The 19,330-nt window shown below is 41.4% G+C and overlaps 1 protein-coding gene across 1 annotated transcript in view; it reads left to right on the forward strand.

Annotated features, from left to right (window-relative positions):
* Positions 1–972: 972 nt before the first annotated feature.
* Positions 973–19,330, forward strand: part of samd4a (sterile alpha motif domain containing 4A) — a 54,872-nt gene continuing 36,514 nt past the window's right edge. The window contains exons 1-2 of the mRNA XM_041938104.1: positions 973–1,091; positions 2,186–2,922. Coding sequence (XP_041794038.1) covers positions 2,727–2,922 — 196 coding nt within the window. The 5' untranslated portion in view covers positions 973–1,091; positions 2,186–2,726. The remainder of the gene's footprint in view (positions 1,092–2,185; positions 2,923–19,330) is intronic.

The following is a 19,330-nucleotide window of genomic DNA, read 5'->3' on the forward strand; positions in this document are numbered from 1 at the left end:
TCACAGTTCACAGTTTGTTCTATCAAAAGTCTTAGCTTTAACTTAGAACGTCAATATTGACATGGTAAAAACAGGTTATTCATACAGTATTTATGACACCCACTCCTCTAAAGTTGTACTTACTGATATTTTACATAGCTTACTGTCTGTGAATTATTTAATTAGTGTTTCTGTGTGGATGGTGATTGCTTTATGTCATTGAGTTGTAATGTAATGTAAAAATATGTGATTTGTTCTCATGTCTCTCGTGTAATAGAGATCTTAATGAGATTTCCAGAATGAATCAAGCTTAACTATAACTATGGAAAGTCCTTTGTAGTGGTCAGTTCTAAAGTCACAGTTTGGCAGTTTGGCAATAGATAATTAGTATTGGGCTACTACAATCGGTCATAGTTGTCATCACGGGTGGTTAAAGAAAATACTACATCATAATCCTTACTGTTAAGATTGCTTATATAATTGGAATAGTGTGTTTTTGGATTCTGTGGATTTTGCATATCTGCTCATTGATAGTTTTGTACTTGCATCTTGTTTTGTATTTTATATTCACACTCTATATTAGCCCTCTTTCCTACTTTGTACTGCAGCAGCTGCAGGAAAACTTACCTCATGACGAAGAAAGATCTAAGTTATTGTATCTTTTCTCAATCATATTCAAATGAGTATACTATTAATACTTTTTTTCATAAAAGGTCAGTTTTGCTCTGCTACTGTATACAACATTAGTAGGGATGAATCCTTAAAATACCACATTGAAAGAGTTCACATTGTTGTAGGAGTTGCTAGAAGAACGCAAAAAAATTCCCCTAAGTAAGATAAGGAAATTCTCTGGCAAACGATTTGCTTTCGCGGCACTGCAGGGCCTTACTTTTAAAGGTTAGTAACAGGAAGTCGAGCTCTGCTTTCCGGTTAGCTTGACCCTGGCGCTTTAGAGCCGAGCAGCCGAGCAGCCGTCTGCTGGGGAGAGACAGAGGAAAAGTTAGTCAAGATGGCAAATCCCACAGACCCGGAGTGAAGGGGCACCGCTCCCCAAAAAGCTGAGCCTGTCGCCCGTCCTGAGACAAACCCAACGATGCAAACTGCGCCAGGAGGTAAGACCCATCGGGCTCGGTACATCTAACCGTTTCGTTGACAATTCAAATATTCAAACCAAAGTTTCTGAATCTTTTTTTCGTTGTTTTGTTCACTCTCCTTTTCGGCTTGAGTATTTATCCAAGAAAAAAACACTAACATAACCTCGCTATCTATCAGAACCAGCCCTTATATTGAAATTACACAGTTTTACCAGTCAGCTAACGCCTTTTGATTAGAGTTAATGGCAGCGGTGACTGGGATTTCACAGCCTTTAATGTTAGTCGTGTTGCTAACGGTGGTGGGAATCGCAACTTTGCTAATGTTGACTTACGCTGAAGTCGCGGTCGTAACACGGCTCTTCCATGGGAAAGTTCTAGATAGGAAACGGGCCAGAGACACAGACTGGGTTTATATTCATTTGTTTTTTCTTCGTACAAACTCATACACACACACACACACATACCCACCAGCGGTCATTCCTTGTGTGCTGATGAAGCAAAGTGACAGTTTTAGACAGCGGCTAATGCTCAGCCCTGAAACCTGGAGTCTGCTCCTAGCTTACTCCTCGCTGTTTCTTCGGGTATAACTCACCACTGCAGCCTATCCTCGGTTTAAAATACAGCTTTATGTGACTAACCTGTCATTAAAATAACGGAGGGAAGTCGTCGCGAACGTCTCTACAGCAGACAGCCCTGCCAGCGGCCGCCGTCGGGAGCCCGGCGTCCTCCCTTTGGAAAATTCCGGGATGCAGCGCCAGTACTACCGACAGCTGTATTTTTAGGAATGGGTGGATACCAAAATCGAAAATTATTTATTTTTGTCTCGGCGGTGAATGCCACAAGCCTATGCGCATAGGCAACGGCGAGGAGGCGACCTATAAACGCATGTATGAGTTTGTGAAGGCTGCTTTTTTTCCACCATTGCAGCAAGTCTGCAGAGCTGAAGCAACAGGGAGACTGTCGCATTTCTGTTGAGGCTGTCTTCTCAGCGCACTGATAAAGTCTTTGGATATGTATGAAAGCCAGCCAGAGGCATGTACAAAGGCCCAGGGAGAGCGTTGTCTGTTAAATATGTTTTTGTCCCTCCTCTAACTTCTGACATCCTCCTGCAGGCTTAAGAGGGATTCCCTGAAGAAAAATGCCAGTGAGGCTGAAGCTGATGTGACACAGAGTGTGCTGGAAGACAGCTGACTCATCAAATATCAGTCCTCTGGGAGCAACTAATCAGCATAGAGCAGCTCATATCACCTAATGCCCAGCTTGTAGACCACCTCACAACCCCCCCACCCAAGAACGGAGATTATTAAACAGAAGAAGACAGTGCAGAAACCCCTCCAGCAGGAGTATATCCCACATCGGCTGCTGGCGAAACAAATTTTGGCACCAAACGGCCTAAAGGAGACTGCTGTCCAAGCTTGCCACCACAGCTAAAAAATGGCATCACAGTGCTACATCTGGACCTCATCAACTGACTGAGCACCCCTGTGTGTAGAAGCATCAACAATCATCTGAAAAGACCACCATCATCCTCCATCAGTTTTGCCCAAACCATCATTGTAAGGTTTGGGGAGGTTGCGCTGAGTGGCTCGCCACGCCTCACAGCCCGGCTCGGCACCACAGCAGTCTGTCAGTCATCACCCCGTCTCGCAGACCATGATGTTTCGCGATCAGGTGGGCGTGCTAGCCAGCTGGTTTAAGGGGTGGAATGAGTGCGAGCAGACGGTGGCTCTGTTGTCCCTGTTGAAGAGGGTGAGCCGGACCCAGGCCCGCTTCCTGCAGCTCTGTCTGGAGCACTCCCTCGCCGAGTGCACCGAACTGCAGGTCCTGGAGGGAGAGGCCAACAATCCAGGTAGGACCGCCAGCCTCTCAGACACTGTCATCCGCTAAGACATGATGAAGATGCATTTACAGGCATTGACTGACCAGAGCCAGTCCTAGAATAACCTCCTTGTGGTCTTATTATGAAGGCAATGAACTATGAAGTAATACATATACATTTCATATTGGCAAATTAACACTTAATCTGTACTTCTAAGATTTATTTTTACATATTTCCCACTGCTGGGAACTGGCAGCAGTTGTTTCAGAGGATATAGCTGTTTCTCCCCTCTCGTCAAGCATTACGTCATCTACACTTCAGTTGTTGAGTTTTTGTGATATTCATTGTTGATGCGGTAGCTAGTGTCTTGCTCATTGTCTTCTGCTCAGAAAGAGCAACTTATTCACAAATTGCAGTACTTTTTTCCCTTCCCTTATTTTTTTTTTTTTAGCATCCAATACATGTCAAACATTGTCATTTTTTTGGGGTCATTACTGATTATTAGCAGTCAAGGCGACTGATAACCAATATTTGGAACAGATGTTTTCAGTAAAAACTCCAGATTATGCTTCTTGTATTACAGCAAAACATCTTTGAAAGCCTTAAATTGGTTTCAGTTCTTAAGATGTTACATATCAACAGCAATGACAACAACCTGTCATTCAAAACTACGGTAGTTCATTACTAATGACTACTATAGCTGAATATGTAATATACAGCCCATATAGCAATAGCAATAGAAGTGACTATTAAACTGTAGCATCTGTACATCATCTATGCAGTCCATGTATGGATTAGTCAGTGGTTGAAAAGGTACTCAAATCTTTTACTGACGTAGAAGTAGCAATACCACAGTGAAAGAATACTCTGTTACAAGTTAAGTTCCTGCATTCAAAATCTTATTTAAGTAAAACTAAAAAGGCATTAGCATCCTAATATTCTCAAAGTACCAAATGGCAATGCTAGTGAACCCACATGTGTTTAATTAAGTTCCTAGGTACTTCATGGGTACTCAGTTTTGCTAATATGTCACTATAACTGAACTCCCAATTCTGCAGCGAGCAGTGTCCTACTGCCTGCCCCACATGCCCCACATCCACACACTGCCTGCGCACGGCGTTGGAGGAGGGGGACACAGACCCCGGCGTTGTTGGCAGAAGAGTGTCAGCTGCTTCATTGCTTTTTAGAAATAAAGTCGCTATAAAAAAACCGAAAAGTCACTAAATCTGGCGAGAAAGTCGCCACTTCTACAGCATGCTCGTTTTGATTCAATGTGGATGGAGAATGGGCCATTCACGGATGACTCTGTTAATTTTTGAGAGAAAGAGATGCAGGGGCAGTGTCTGTGCTTTTGACCGCATTGAGAAATCATACTTTTGTGATTTCTATATACCGTAATACTGCCGAAGCCCAGAGCTATTGTTTTTAAAATACCAACAAGATTAACTTTTTGTGGTTCTTTACTTCATACTGTACAGTCGCAGAGCATTTGTAGCCTCGGTTACGCTGCCACCTGGAGGAGATCCTCATACACTATAGAGCAGACTATAATACTGCTATACCTAAACAAAAAAAGCATCGGTATCGGCCAAACATCTGATTGCCCCCCTACTGTAGTCCCCGACCCTGGAACAAACATACTGCAAAACACACATTTCCAGGGTCCACACAAGCATTAGAAGACTCTTCCTGTCCAAAACATTTCTGCACATCCATCCGGAGTATTAAATAGCTGAATCATTGATGTTATGAAACTGTGCAAATGTTGCGTTGAACCATAGCCAGTCAGTAAGTGATTGTGGAAGGAGGTTGGGGTTATGTACAGTGTTGGCTCAGCTGGCACTGTGGCTGGCTGGAGACATCAGTCAGTCACTGTGCCAGCCTATAGCGCTGTAGCGCTCCCTGGGTTGGTATCACGCCAAGGCACCCAAGGGGGGTTCTGGCTGGGTTTTGTTGCATCAGACTGCAGCGTGGCCATGGAAACAAAAACCCTGGCAACCAACTGGGCTCATGAAAAATAGAAAGAAATGCTGCTGCTGCGATGGAGAGCAGGCGTCTGTGTGTACCTATGGCAACATCTGCATGAAGCAACACATCTGATTACTTACACTGGGGTGACATAATGGCCCTGCCCTGCAGTGACACTCACACATATTACATAGAGTTTCCATTAGGGTTTACAATGGGCAGTGGCTGCAGTTAATGTAGGCTGGGCTTTGTTATTGTTTAATATGAAGCTGGAAACATGAAAGCACACTATATGAAGTTTCTTCTGTCAACCACTCCCAAAGTCAGGCTGGTTCTCACTGTCAGAGATCAAAGCAGAATGATGACATGGGAAAACAGAGGAAGGGGGTGATGTCTTTTCAACTTTTTTCACATTCAAAATCATGTAAGACACTGTCTCTGTAATCTCGGTGATACTTGAGTCACAGTCCTATTTCACCCTTATATTCTGTGTGAATCTTGATTTCCCAGCGACCAAGTCTCTGATTATAGTCTAGGTGGAAATGAACCAAAGGTGGAAATGTGCTTGTGGGTGGAATAACATAATGAAAAGCTATGTGAGTTAAAGAATAACTGCACTAGTAGCTGCAATTGGTATTTGGTGATCTGCACAACATACAACTTAACAGGTTGGATGGCTGCGGATATGGAGGCCTTTGTCAGCAAGACATCAAGCTTTTATGAGGGACAGAGACCAAATAGTGTATAGTGAGGGGACTGACAATAAGACCTGAAATTCACATCACAGTATATTGTAGCATTTGCCTCAATCACAATAATAATTTAGTTTTAGTTGACCCTGATTTACAAATACTCATTTTAACCCTAGCATCATGGCTTAGTCAAAGTTAAATGTATTGGAGACATTGCAAAGCAATAGAAACACATTAGCACACATTTATGCAGTATTTATGTCATTAGGCCTAAATAATGCCAATGCTTCTGTCTTGTGTTGTAGACTCAGCGCGTTTTGTGACCTAATTTAAATGATGAACCAAATTGCAAGTTTTTACCTGTTAGTACCTTAACTAGACTGTAACTGTAAATCATGTTTGCTGAAGCTGGATTTTTCCCAAACAAACATGCAGAATCATTTCACTTGATTCAGTGTCTTAAGATGGGTCTTGTTCAACATTAGAGCTTGTGTTCATTTTTACTTTGCACAGTCGAGAATGAATTGAAGCAGTAGGAAGGATTTCACCAAACCTGAGAAAAAATAGATCATTGAGAAACTCACAGTCAAGGCTTTGTGCCTCTGAACAGACTGGTGACGGCCTGCTCTCTCCCTGTGTCATCAGGCCAGGGATGTACAGTGTGAGGTAACCTTGTGGTTTGCAGTTACTGTTGACATCTCAGGGTTTTCCCTGGATTTTTGTGAGACAAATGTGGCAAAGGCTGGCAAACTCGTGTAGCATGCGAGGCATACGCATTTTGTGCATGCACTGTCACGATTTGACAGACAAAAGTATCCATATCAATTTAACTTTTATACCAAGATAGAACAAAAAGATGAAAATCAAAGACTGTGACAAATGACAATGTTTATTTTGGCACAGGAATCGGCATCAAAAACTCAGTTGCAGATTGTGCAGTCTTTCTGTGCACGTTTCACTCTCCTGGCCCATTTTTGGATAAAACAACAGGGCACAGAGCCTGATAGAAAAAGTGAAGACAAGAATGATGAAGGAAAAGAGCTTTACAATGTGACATGTGAACAGATACGAACAGGTGGGTCACATCACATGGAAGCTATTAAAAGCAGCTTTGTTTTTTGTTTTTATTAAAATGTTTAGGTAAAATGAATGAACTACAGTCAGAGGTCAAAATAGCTGTGCCAACTTTTTATTATAATTTTCACCAACATGGTCAAGTCAGCACGAAGGTATTGAAATAACATCGGTTTTATGTCATTCAAACAGTAATTTATTGATGGCCCTCAGGGACGCCCCTGTGGCAAACCATGGTTTGGAGGTGAGCTAACTGTCCTCTTACTGCCAACACTGAGTGAAACTGAGCAAGAAGAGGGTGCTGGATCTGGAGTCAATGTTTGTTGAATATTTAACTCAAAACTAACTTCACCACAGTGAATTTCTTACGTTATAAAATGATCTGTCACATACTGGTGCTCAAAAAGTAGGCGACTGAGGTTTGATATCCAGTCCTATTCACCTCTGTCATTTAAGCTAACCTAGCTTTTATTACAAACACACATGTTTTCCACATGAATCATAGTAATTTACTGATTACCTTGATCTTGCAGAAATGGTGGTTGTGTCAGTCCCTGGTTGCATGTAATGTGCACATGCTTGGTATAAGTGCATCAAAGCTGTTGCTGACAAAAGGCACAAGATAGTGCAGTGGAGTGGCATGTGGAAAACTAGGATATTCAAATTGTTTTGTTAATAATGGAAAAAAAAACATTTTGCTGTTGTCTAAAGTAACTGACATAATGTTCATGTAATTGTAGTCATACAGTACAGCTGTTTTAGCTTAACTTTGGGGTGGTTTGCTTTTTCCTCATGTTGCTCATCCTCCAGACATGGTCACATCAGTCTGGTAATGAGCCATGTTTCTTTAAGCTTGTTAAACTGTAAAATATTGTTAATCTGGCTGTTAGAATTGAAAATACACAGTTCTACTGAGCAGGTGTACTGTGATGATTAAATTACCTGGTAATGGTAAAAACATCTTCTGTTCTGTATAGACACTTTGTATGCAAGTGTGTTCTTTTTCTTCACATGCACAGAAGTTCTATCAGAACTGGACATGAACAAAAAGCGCTGCTGAATATCTGTGTGCATAAATGGCTCTGTTATTTCAGTACATGTCAGCTCCATATACATATTCTCTGCAACAAGCTCTATCTCAATAGAACCATTCTAATGGACAGGAGCTTCTACCTCCTGTACCTCTAGATAAAATTTTGGGCCACACTCGAGAGTTTCCTCCCACCTGTGTCAGCTTGTGGTCGCTTCTTGTCCGCTGGTTCAGCTGAGTAAGGAGGAATCAGCAGGCCTGTTTCAGCACCGTAGACTTACAGTAACGTCAGGATGCATGGTACTGAAAAGAGGGAGACTGAGAAGGTCGTCTGGTTACGTGATCTCTCTGGTATGTTGTGGTAGCTTGTTTGAGTTCTTATATGTCAGAGTACAGCAGATAGATTGAGTCTGTTGTTTTACTGGGCCAATGCTGATCTTGAGTATGAAATTTGAAATTACTTTTACCACTTTGAAATTATTCTTACCTCAGCTATACAAGGAGAATGTAAACCGTAAGTAGCTTTTGTAACTGATAACTGATAGTAATAAGTGCAGTATGATTTGATGCTGGTGCAGAAAGAAGACCTGCAAGCTATTAAAGGGTTAACATGCAGCTGGAAGTCTTGGGCTGAGTGGAAAAGCGCAACTATTTGGAAAGCGGTGTACAAATGAATGGAATCCTCAGTGACCTACTTCTCTGTGCGGCTGAGAGGCTGCCTTGTTGTGGGACTCAGCGAGTGATGCGACTTTATTTGGGACTTGAGATGCAATCAGCGTCAGTGGGGTCACTATCTGACTGAAAGACAGGCAGAGTGTATAGTTTCTCGTGTAATTTTTAGACACCCTTGAGTAATTTGTTTGTTATTAAGAGTTCAGCATCACTATCTGAACAGCCCAGTACAGATGTGTAAAGGTTGCATTGAGTTGTCGATTCAGAGCTAGCCCTAAATCAACAAGGTAGATACCAATTATAATAATCCCAACCAAATCACCTCCAGATTTGACTGTTTATGATGGGAGCAACCACAGAGTGAAACTTTAAATCCTGGTTTCCTTCTGTGATTTTTGACATGAGTAATCTGTGACCTACAGCATTTCAGTTGTACTTATTAAGGAATGTAACTTCCTGTTTTTCCTACCCCCTCAAGGAGAACAAAACTTCTTTTGAGACGATCCCAAGAGAGACAATATCGGATCAAACCGAGAGGACATAGAGGACATGAATAGCGAGCAGAGCACTACACTGTCGACACACACACACACACACACACACACACACACACCCACACTGAGGGTGTAGGGTTAGTATAAGGGGTGGTTTTAGGACAGGACAGTGGGCCTGGTGTTCTGAATGACTAACTTCATTTTCGTGTGGTGTGCTGTACTGCTGACCTGGCCTGCACGGCTGTTTGAGCTGGAAGGAGGCAGACAGAGATTCGATATGTACAAGCAGCTGCGTTGAAGAACTGAGGTGACAGAGACAGAGCCCTCTGTTTTAGATGAGTGGCAGCAGTCACTGTCTTTCTCTTCGAATCCGTCGTTACTTAAGTGTATGGTTGACGAACATAGTGTACAAGAAACTACTGCCAGTAAAAGACAGTTTACAAAATCAGTTACAGTAGAAAGACTGACCAGACTCAAGATACTTAAGACATCAAATGTAAATGTTTTCATAAATATAGACAGATACAGAGGGGGATTTGCGGCACAGTGAAATGAATGCTATGCATAATATGAAACAATATTTTTCTGTTTTCGTATTATATATCGTCATATTGCACACAGCCCTACTAGTGTTTTGGTCCATTTGCTTTCACACCACATATGAACTGGTCTTGGGTTCAACTAGAAGCAAGCTGGGACTTGTTTTGTCCAAGTGCGATTGCTGTGTTCACATATGCCCAAATGAACAGATCTTTGAGGGGCAACACTCCCGGTTCAAGACAACTGCTTGAAATGAGCCAGGTGTGAATGCACCTTTAGCTATATTTTCATATTCGTAGGTTCCTGATTTTTCAAGCGATAAAGGAGAATAAGTGAATGTCAGTTTGTGACTGTTTAACTACTCAATTGAACTTTTTATCTATAAAGATTATTGTTTCAAGCATTTATTATGTCTTACAACAATATCCCACCACCTACAGTTTTTAGCTAATACTAGATAATACTTTATTCAGATAATTCTTTTAAAATGTATCAATTTTGTGTATTTTGAATTTCGTGCTCTTCTTGTTTTTTATTCCTGCGATTATTTTTTATTGCTCCTTGTACATGTTGATATTAATGTTCGAAAAAAGCTTTTCATAACAGCAGTATGGATTATAATATGCTGTCATTGTCTCCACATCAAATGTATTGTGGTGTATGCAGTTTGTGAATGACAACAGTGTGAGCTGGATACAGCGAGAGAGATGAGTTTTTGACAGCAGAACCTGAAGGCTCTGTCTTTTTTTGGTATCAGGGAAAGATTTGCCAAAGCATGTAAATGAAAAAACACCTTTCTTTACACCTGGAAGCACCAAATCCTCAGAAGTGCCAGGATTATACAGGGGTGGGAGTGGGGGGTAACTTCAGTGGAGAATTTGAATTTGAAAGGCTGTTTGAATCTAGGTCAGAATATGACTTCCAGCAAAATAATTGCTTTTCGTGGGAGCTGCCGGCACTAGCTTTACGTCTAATATTGAAGAGAGAGAGAGAGCATACGTCTGCATTTGTCTGTGTGTAAGATGACTGACATGGAGGGAAAGTATGCATTGTATAATGGCTAGTATTACTCAGTGAATTCCTGTTGCACTCCCTGCCTAAACTAGGTCTGATGAAAACCTGGGCTGGAAATCAGCATTCCCGGCTGAGGCGGTAAACGGTTCCGGTGTTGGGGATACTGTCTAGGAATGTGGGCACGTCGGAGCACACTTGAGTCAAGCGCTCAGCGAGAGTTGGACCGGGGCTTTTCCAGCGTGGGGGGAAAAAGACACAGTGGAAAAGGAAAACTGATTCCACCTTCAGTGGAGCTAAGGTCTCCTGAGTACACCGCGGTATGGAAGAGGGGAGGGTAAGAGGAGCAGGAGGGACGGGTGGGGCGAAGAAGGGAAAAAATAAAGACTCAGAGAATACTGGTGCCATTTACAGCTGAAACTCATTCACCACTTTCTCTGCCTAGTCTAACTTTCCCCAGGTTTTTTTTTTGTTTGTTGTTCTTATATTTTAAATATTTAACTGTTTTAGAAAGTCCAGATTTTATGGTGTCACACCAAGTTTGGAATTAACAGCTATCCTGGTCAGGACCCACCCAAAAGCAAAATGTTTTGATTTGGAGAGTTCCATTTTTACCTGCGAGGGGGCAGGTGATATGTGTCAGAAAGCGCAACGTGTGTAACATGATCACTACCGATGTAGCACTTAACGGCGCCATAAAATGGTAAAACAGAATCTTTGAACAAACCAAATGAACGCATCATGATTTAAAAAAACACCAGAATCACCCTTAAAATTTAGTCTGATGTAGTTGACCTACTCTGCCAAGGGAGTATCTATAAATATCAGCCCCCATAGAGATAAAAGTTTAAAGTGGAAGTGATCTAATCTGTTTTTTCACACACACATATGAGCTTTATTTGTCAACATCCATTCTGTCAAAGAGAGAGACAGAGAGAGAGGGAGACAGAGAGAAAACTCTTGTCTCTGTCCAAACTATTTCATCGCACCCACGCATGAGCAAACAGTTTATTTCTGGAAGTTGACGGCGTGTTCTGTGAACTCGTTCTGAACCTCAGGAATGGGGACAGACAGCCTGCCAAAACGACCAGAGGGGAAAACGAAATAAAGCTCGTCTTTTCCCCTCTGCTTCTAGAGGCCTTTTCTTTTCTGTTCCTGTTTCCAGGTGTGTATATGTGTGTGTGTATGTGTGTGAGAGAGAGAGAGAACGGACAGAAGCGGGCTGAGGACTAGCTGCCAAAAGAACTCCATGCTGATGGAAGCGACTCGAAGCCTGAGACATGTCAGGCTCTTGATATTATCTCTGAGAGAGGCGGACGAGGTATCACAGATAGCAGGGATTATGCAATCAAGCGCCTCATAAATCCTGGAGGTTTAGTTTCTCAGTGAACCCTTCTGTGCTTTTTTTATAACTTTGATCCTAGCTTTGCTTTCCCCAGCAAGTTGGATTACTGCACCGTGTGTATCTGTGTATGTTTACACCCGGCTTCAAACTAAAAGACACACTATCATCAGTTATGATTGAGTAGGCAATCTACTGGCATTAAGGAAGAAGTGTTTCAAACGGACAGAATACACACTGAATACATTTTCAGATGGTGGGCTACCAGGTTTTTTTGTGGTACACAAGGTGAAAAGTTTGACAGGTACTGTTGGCTCTGAAAGGGGTTTTATATTTTTTTGGTACAGCAGGGTAAAAAAAAGGCAAAGTTTGTTGTGTATTTTGAAAGCTGACAAACCCTCAACAGTTGCTCACAGTTCTTGCGAAGGAACTCAAACATTTATAAGCGGACACTAAGTGTTTAAATAGAAAAAAAAAGTAATATGTCAGTATTGCTGCAACCTAATTACAAAACTATGCACAAATGATGAAATGCTATAGCAGCGCTCAACCACTCGGATTTGATTTGAGTATGGATGTATGTGTTCAACACTGAACACTTACACAATGTTTGTTGTTCGTTTGGCCCAGTCTGAATCTTCAGTGAGAGGCTGGTCGATCATTTTGGGGAGAAGGACTAGACTAGTCCCTCTGTCTGTTTTAGTCTCCCACTGGTAGTAAACACATACTATGACGCTACCCCAAATGAATTGCATGTTTTATGTTGCTGTGTCCATAGACGTTATGTTGCTTGACTTAGGGCTGTTTGATTATGACAAAAGTCACAATCACGATTGTTTTTTGTCAATATTGACATCATAGTTATTAAACATCACACATGAATTTTTTGAACTTAAAAAAAACTGACAATGGATTTTACTTGAACTAAAAATAGAATTCAACTTAAAAACAAAGAAAAAGAGAAATATCTCACAATAATAATATAATATATAATATCATAAATGTAAAGGCTCACTTGACAGCAGTAAGCTGAACTAAACATGCCGCAACCTGGCTGAGAGTGAGTTTAGGCTGGCACAATAATCATTTAACTTGACTGTCTTGAATCTTTAATTCTGAATGTTACAGGAAACCATTGCCAGTAGAGCAGCTTAAAACTGGACTAATATGCTCTCTCCTCTTGGTTTTGAATTTGTTTAGTCTCTCAGTGTTGTTTTTTGTTTTCAGCAGGCCAGTAGATCGATTCAGCTCGATATAAAGCATTGAAGCAGATTGTCAGCATCTTTTTGATTCATAAATGGTCGCAATTTTGATATTTAGCTAGTGGATCCTCTATTTGTAACAAGTGAAAACTAAGAGATGATTCATGTACATCTGGTGTATCTGTGTGTGTGAAAGAGAAAGAGACCATGCAAGAGGGAATGAGAGAGGGTGAGAACAGGTGAGGGATACCAGTCTGTCTCATAGATGACCAGTCAGTCTCGTCCTGACCAGACCAGACATACAGGCGTATAATGTTTCCCCATATAGCCCCCCCCCCCCCCCCCCAAGAGCCTCAGCCCAGCCCTTCCCCATCCCCACCCTGCTCTCAGGCAGCTGGCTGTGCTGTACAGTGCACTTCTTGTGTAAGAGGCTGTTAAGCTCCTAGCCGTCCAGTCTCAACTGCACAGACAAGCAGATGTTTACAGAAGACAAGGCAGCATATGAATTAACATAAGTTTGACTTGGTACAAGGAAGATGCTGGCCCCTAGACTGTACACTGTCACCCACTACTTTTTTCAAAAATCACAACCTGTGCTTAGTGATCAATGGGCGTATAGACCTTTAGCTGACATTGTAGAAAAGAGCTGCTGATTGCTAACCTCAATGATACACATATAGATCAATTAATACATCTCTAACAGTGTCATCTATAAAGGTAGAATTCATGGCTGTGCTATTGTTGATTAGATTTTACAGGTGTATCTAATAAAGTGGCCACTGAGTGTATTTTGTTGTGGATTGATAAACCTTACCTTTAAGATTCAAGATTCTTTATTGTCATTGAGCATGACATGTCAATGAAATTTGCATTGCAACCCCCATGTTAGAAACAAGATAATAAGAAAGATAGGAAAGATTAGAAAGAATAAAATTAAGATAACTAGAATAAAATAAACCAACATGCAATAAAAATATTCGTAGATGCAATTAAAAATATACCAGAATGAAAGTATACTGAGGCAATAAAAACTACATTAAACAATAAACAATAACATTTACCAGTGAAATGTACTAACAGAATAAAATATACCAGTGAAATGTACCGACAGCAGCTGAAATATACTAAAATGTATATAAACAGTAAACAATAAAATATACCAATGAAATGAAATGTAACAATATACTAAAATGTGTATAAGTTAGTTAAGTGTGTGTGTACTTAAATGTTAAGTGCAGGTGGAGGATAGTAACAGTGAATATAAGAATATTAAACTCCAAGTACTACATAAATATACACATACATCTGTGATAAGCCAGTAGCAGCAGGTAATAACACCCTCCCAGGGCATCTGCAAGGTAGGCATATTTAAGTCTTTGAACACAATAACTCCTCTTATTCATAAATAGCATTCAACGAGGCTAAGGACATCTTAATATGAGAAGGGTTGCTGTTAGTCAGGGACACTAAGTTTGCCACGTTCAGCAGCTGAGCCAAAACCTTAATGTGAGACTCTGCTACAGTGTCAGCTGTGTCTCTGACCGTCTGAATGGACAGTGACAGTGGAGACACAACAAGGTGCCGCCAACCACGCTCGTTTACTTCTCATTGGTTGACACACTGTTGGCCACGACAGACAGAGTGACATCGGCAGAGCCAGCCAGTGAGAGAGCCTCATGGTAACAGTTGCCGTGGTGGCCATACAACAGGAGTCTTTGAAAGCCCAGTGGGTGGAAATGACCTCATCCAAACCAGACTTCTCCAGGAAGATGTGTCCACGTCAGCTTCCAACGTGCTCACCTCCAGGCCAGGTGTCAGTGCAGAAGTTATTGATCACTTTTCATGAAAAAAACTTCAAATAAGAAACCAACAGGTTTTAATTTACATCAGCTCAGTTTATTACCAAGCGTGAACATGACCTTGTGTGTGCACACTGTTATTGTAAATAACAATATCCACAATGTTCAGGTAGCAGATGATTCTAATTACTTTGCCTTCGATTACTAAGAAATGCTATGAACTGAATGCAGAGGAAAAATAAACAATAATGTATATCTTTTGGTATCAATCAATCTAGTAAGTAAGTAGTAAGTAATAACACTAATTAAAGTCAAAGCAAACAGCCGATCACTTAAACTCCTGCTTTACATACATTGGTGGTTAAGTGCTTATTGCTGAGTGACCAGTCAGTTACATGAGCACTCACATGTGCTTGTGTTTAACTTGAAAGTTGCTGGTTAAAAACTTTGATCATGTAACTACTTCGACCTTTTTTTTCTTTTTTCTTTTTTTTTTTACTATTTTCCCGCTGTAACTTAACCTATAAATTAAATTGTGCTTAAAACCAGCATTTTCTTATTATCAGATATAAATATTTGGTTCGCAGCTTACTTAAATTTTATCGCATTTCGTGATGGCTGCCTGCATTTCTCTTTGCCTTTGCCACGGTGTAAAACTTACCTTGCATGTGAATGAAAGAGCTAGTTGGATTTTGACATTTGAGAGAATGATGAACTCTTATATAGAAACAGCCAGCTGCCTTCTTTAACCACTGATTGACTCTAGAGAACTTGTCGCCTCAGGCATTTGTGCTGTTGTGTTTTTCTGAATGGGCCTCTGTGTGTGTGTGTGTGTGTGTGTGTGTGTGTGTGTGTGTGTGTGTGTGTGTGTGTGTGTGTGTGTGTGTGTGTGTGTGTGTGCGCGCGCGCACTGTATCTACTCACATGATGTTACATCCTGATACTGAAGCTATATCCCTCAGGCTGTGGACAGCCGAGGATGCTGGGTAAACTCTGTCTGTCCCTCACTCAATGGCCCACACTCCACATTCCACATGACACTGGTATATAGATCACAAGCTGCAGCAAAATGCACACACTTTACTGGTTCAGTGGCTACTACACATCAACACACACACTGACACACTGCAGGAGTGACCAGTGTAGCCTGAAAGACTCGACTATAGATGGTAGACATACTTACATGGTCTAACCAGTTAGTTATGTGTTGTTACCACAGGCTGAGCTGCAGAGCTGCAGTTTTGCTCACAAGAATCAAATGTGTTCATGAGTTAAATGTTTGTTGCATGATTTGTTTGATACATATTGCGCCAGTATTCAGGACTCGTAGAACAAAAAAGTTTATGGGTCCCAAATGCTAAGTTTTATCTTTAAGTCCTGTCCTGTTGGAAAAGCCATTGAAATAGCATTTAGACCATCATCAGACAGGAAGTCAATACCTTGTACGGTAGCTTGTAATGTCAATCTGTACACACTGTGACCCACAACAGCTATTAAATGTATGAATAAATTAATGAAGTAATTGTTGTGATAGGAAGAAACATTCATTATAGCACAAGTGGACAAGGTTGAATCTGATGACTTGGCACAAGCCTGATTTGTAACCACAGTGTGACAGCATTTGTTATTTTTCAGATTATTTGGTATAAAGGCCAGGACAGTGATGCCCACCGGGTGCGTGTGTGCCTGTGTGCGTGCGTGCGTGCGTGCGTCACATGTAAAAGTTGCCTGTATATCTGCTGTGTTCCTTTTTCAGGTAGACTGAAACTTTCACTTTCTTTTAAACATCTCTTTGCTGGCTTGTTGTGTTTTTGGCAGGCCACAGCACTAAAGCAGTTTACAAAGATACCTCCCTGTTAAACAAATGTCACAAATATACCAGAAGTGATTACACAAACCACACCACCAGTACACTGCTGCATGTGCACACACACGCACACACACACATTTTTCTCTTTGTGTGTTTGTGTGTTCTCCTGCTTCCCAGCAGGTACGGAAATAAACCTTTCTTCCACAAAGGAAAATAATTATCATTCTTGTACAAGGAAGGAAGGGGGGCTCTTAGCTGAGCAAGAGACAGACTGAGAAATAGAGAGGCAGAGAGAGAGCTGATGGGCCCCTGACTGCCATTTCCTTAAATAGAGTTGTGGGCTTCTCCGGTCCAGCCCTGGCAGAGCGGAGGCTCACATTCCCAGCATAGCTGCGACTGCCACATTCAGAGCCTCCCCAACACTGCAGCACTGCTTACGCTTCCACAGGTAGACTGCAAATCTTTTGCCCTGCTTTCAGCCCCCACCCTGTTTCCTCCAGACCCCTAACCACCAGTTACCGCAACAGGGGAGAAGAGGGGATGTGGATGAAAGACCTGAGAGGAAGTGGGAAGGGATGGGGGTTGGAGTTAAGGATAGCAAAGAATTGTTCTCCATTCATACAGCAGCAGTGTCCTTCTACTAGGAAACCTCCCCCACTGCTGGGAAAAAGATGAGACAATAAAAATCATCTCGCCTCTTCACCCACCCAAAACACACAAATTAAGGATTTGTCTAGTAGCCTGCAACAAGAAGCCATACAGGACAAAAAGACAGAAACGTGTGTGGAACATATGTACCACAGGAACCCCCATAGTGTTATTTGTGGTGAAATTAAATCCAAACTCTAGTTATGATGTGTGACCTTAAACATTATAGAAAAAAAATGTCGCTGCTATTCGTCTTTTTAGGGAAGAGGGGAATTCTACCAATTATAAGTTTGAGTTCCCTCTCCATAGACAAAAGATTTTATACAGCTCCTAACTATATGTAATATCTGTTTTTGGCAAGACACAAGGGGTTTTTACTTGTTTATCTGTATCGTTGACTGCTGCTATGTTGGGTGGTGTCCACGTGAAGTGTTGAGAGGTGCAGGGTTTCTTGAAAATTTCTAAAAAGTTGTGATTTGACAAAAGCCTTGTTTAAAACAGTTAATGATTTGGAACATATATGATTTACTTAAAGAATAGATTGATAAAATATTGTGGCCAAATTCATTAGTTTGCTTCACGTCTATCCGCTAAAGGCAGAACACTTTGTATACAGAGGAGAAACCCTGTAATGGAGGTTTGAGAGCAGCAATTTGAAGTTAATGACGCCACCTGGACTTCTTGACCTGGCAGACCCGGTTTGAATGAGGTTAAGAATGAAGCTGGATGATTGCCTTTACAGTAGCCATGATGATGCTTTTCCTTTTCCTGTGGAAGGGAGACACGTACACTGGCAAACATGGTCTCATGGTCAGGCAGGTGCTTCCCACTTTAGAAGTATAAGCACACACACACACACACACACACACACACACTCACTCATCTTGGCCACTGTTTAAAACATTACACAGTATAAATAAATAAGCACTCAAGCGGAAAAGACCTACTTTACACCTACTGTACACCACACTGCAGCATACGCACGGACTCGCACACAATATGAAAACCATATGAGAGATGTGCTTTATATAATGTTCTATAAATGACCAGGTGTCCTGGCTTTAATGATGCAAGGCTGCTATGAAAAGGTGTTCCTCTTCCTGTTCTATTATGGGTCACAGGAATCTGTGTCTGTGTCTGTCTGTTTGTTGAAGCACCCTGGAGACTCTGACTGATCTTTCACTGATTTCACTCAGCAAAAGTTGCTCCTGTGATCTGAACACTGGACGGACCATGGTTGTCTTTACGTCAGTATTCCCTGTGGAAATTAAAAAATGGGTCTGGATTCCATATTTAATCTGTTAAAAGATTTCCTTATGTCAATTAGAGATTCAAAGACATTATCATAAATGACATGGCAAATGATTTTTGACTTTTGAATGACTTAATTTCCTTCAGGGTCCTCTGGAGGGTTTTGGAGCCTATAGTATTTTCTAGAATGTGTCCTGGTTTCCATTATGAGAGAGGAGTGATGTGGCAGGAAAGCTTGGACTGACCAGCTGGGTTTGGATGATGACCAGTAAAAACAGCTCATATTGTCAGTCGAATCACACAGTGTTTTTAAGCTATGCCACTATATACAGAGAACACAGGAAAAGGAGATAGAACGGTATACACCTTTACAAAGATAGTCTTGTCTTACAGTCACCAAACCCTGAACCGAACTTATGGAAGCAGAGAAGGTTGATGGAAACAGGGGGCAGAGTGATGCAGAGCAGCATGATGAGTGCCCTGTTTGTCCCTCCTCTTTGCTTGCAGTTCCAGTGCTGAAACCCAGCAAAGTCCACTCCTTTACTGCTGTTCGGTGTGATCGCCACTACAGCTGACAGCACTGTCAGCAGCAGCGCAGGAGAGCAGATTTGTAGTCCATGAAGCTTGTATAGCTGAAGTATCATCAGGATGCACACTTCAAATATTTTTGATTGTGTGCTAATATTTTCACATCCCAGACATTGATCAAAGGCACTGAAACTTGTGTTTTTAATGTGAAATATTTTTGAATATATCTGCCCAGTAAACCTTATTCCACAAGCGACATACTGTCTGGTAGAATTTATCAGGGTTATGGTTGGTTGTCACTGTTTGCAAAGTTAAGAGGCCAACTATCTATAGTTACTCACTAATAGATCACAGGCAGAACACACATATAAAACAAA

This window comes from Chelmon rostratus, chromosome 1, assembly GCF_017976325.1.
Source record: "Chelmon rostratus isolate fCheRos1 chromosome 1, fCheRos1.pri, whole genome shotgun sequence".
Classification (NCBI taxonomy): domain Eukaryota; kingdom Metazoa; phylum Chordata; class Actinopteri; order Chaetodontiformes; family Chaetodontidae; genus Chelmon; species Chelmon rostratus.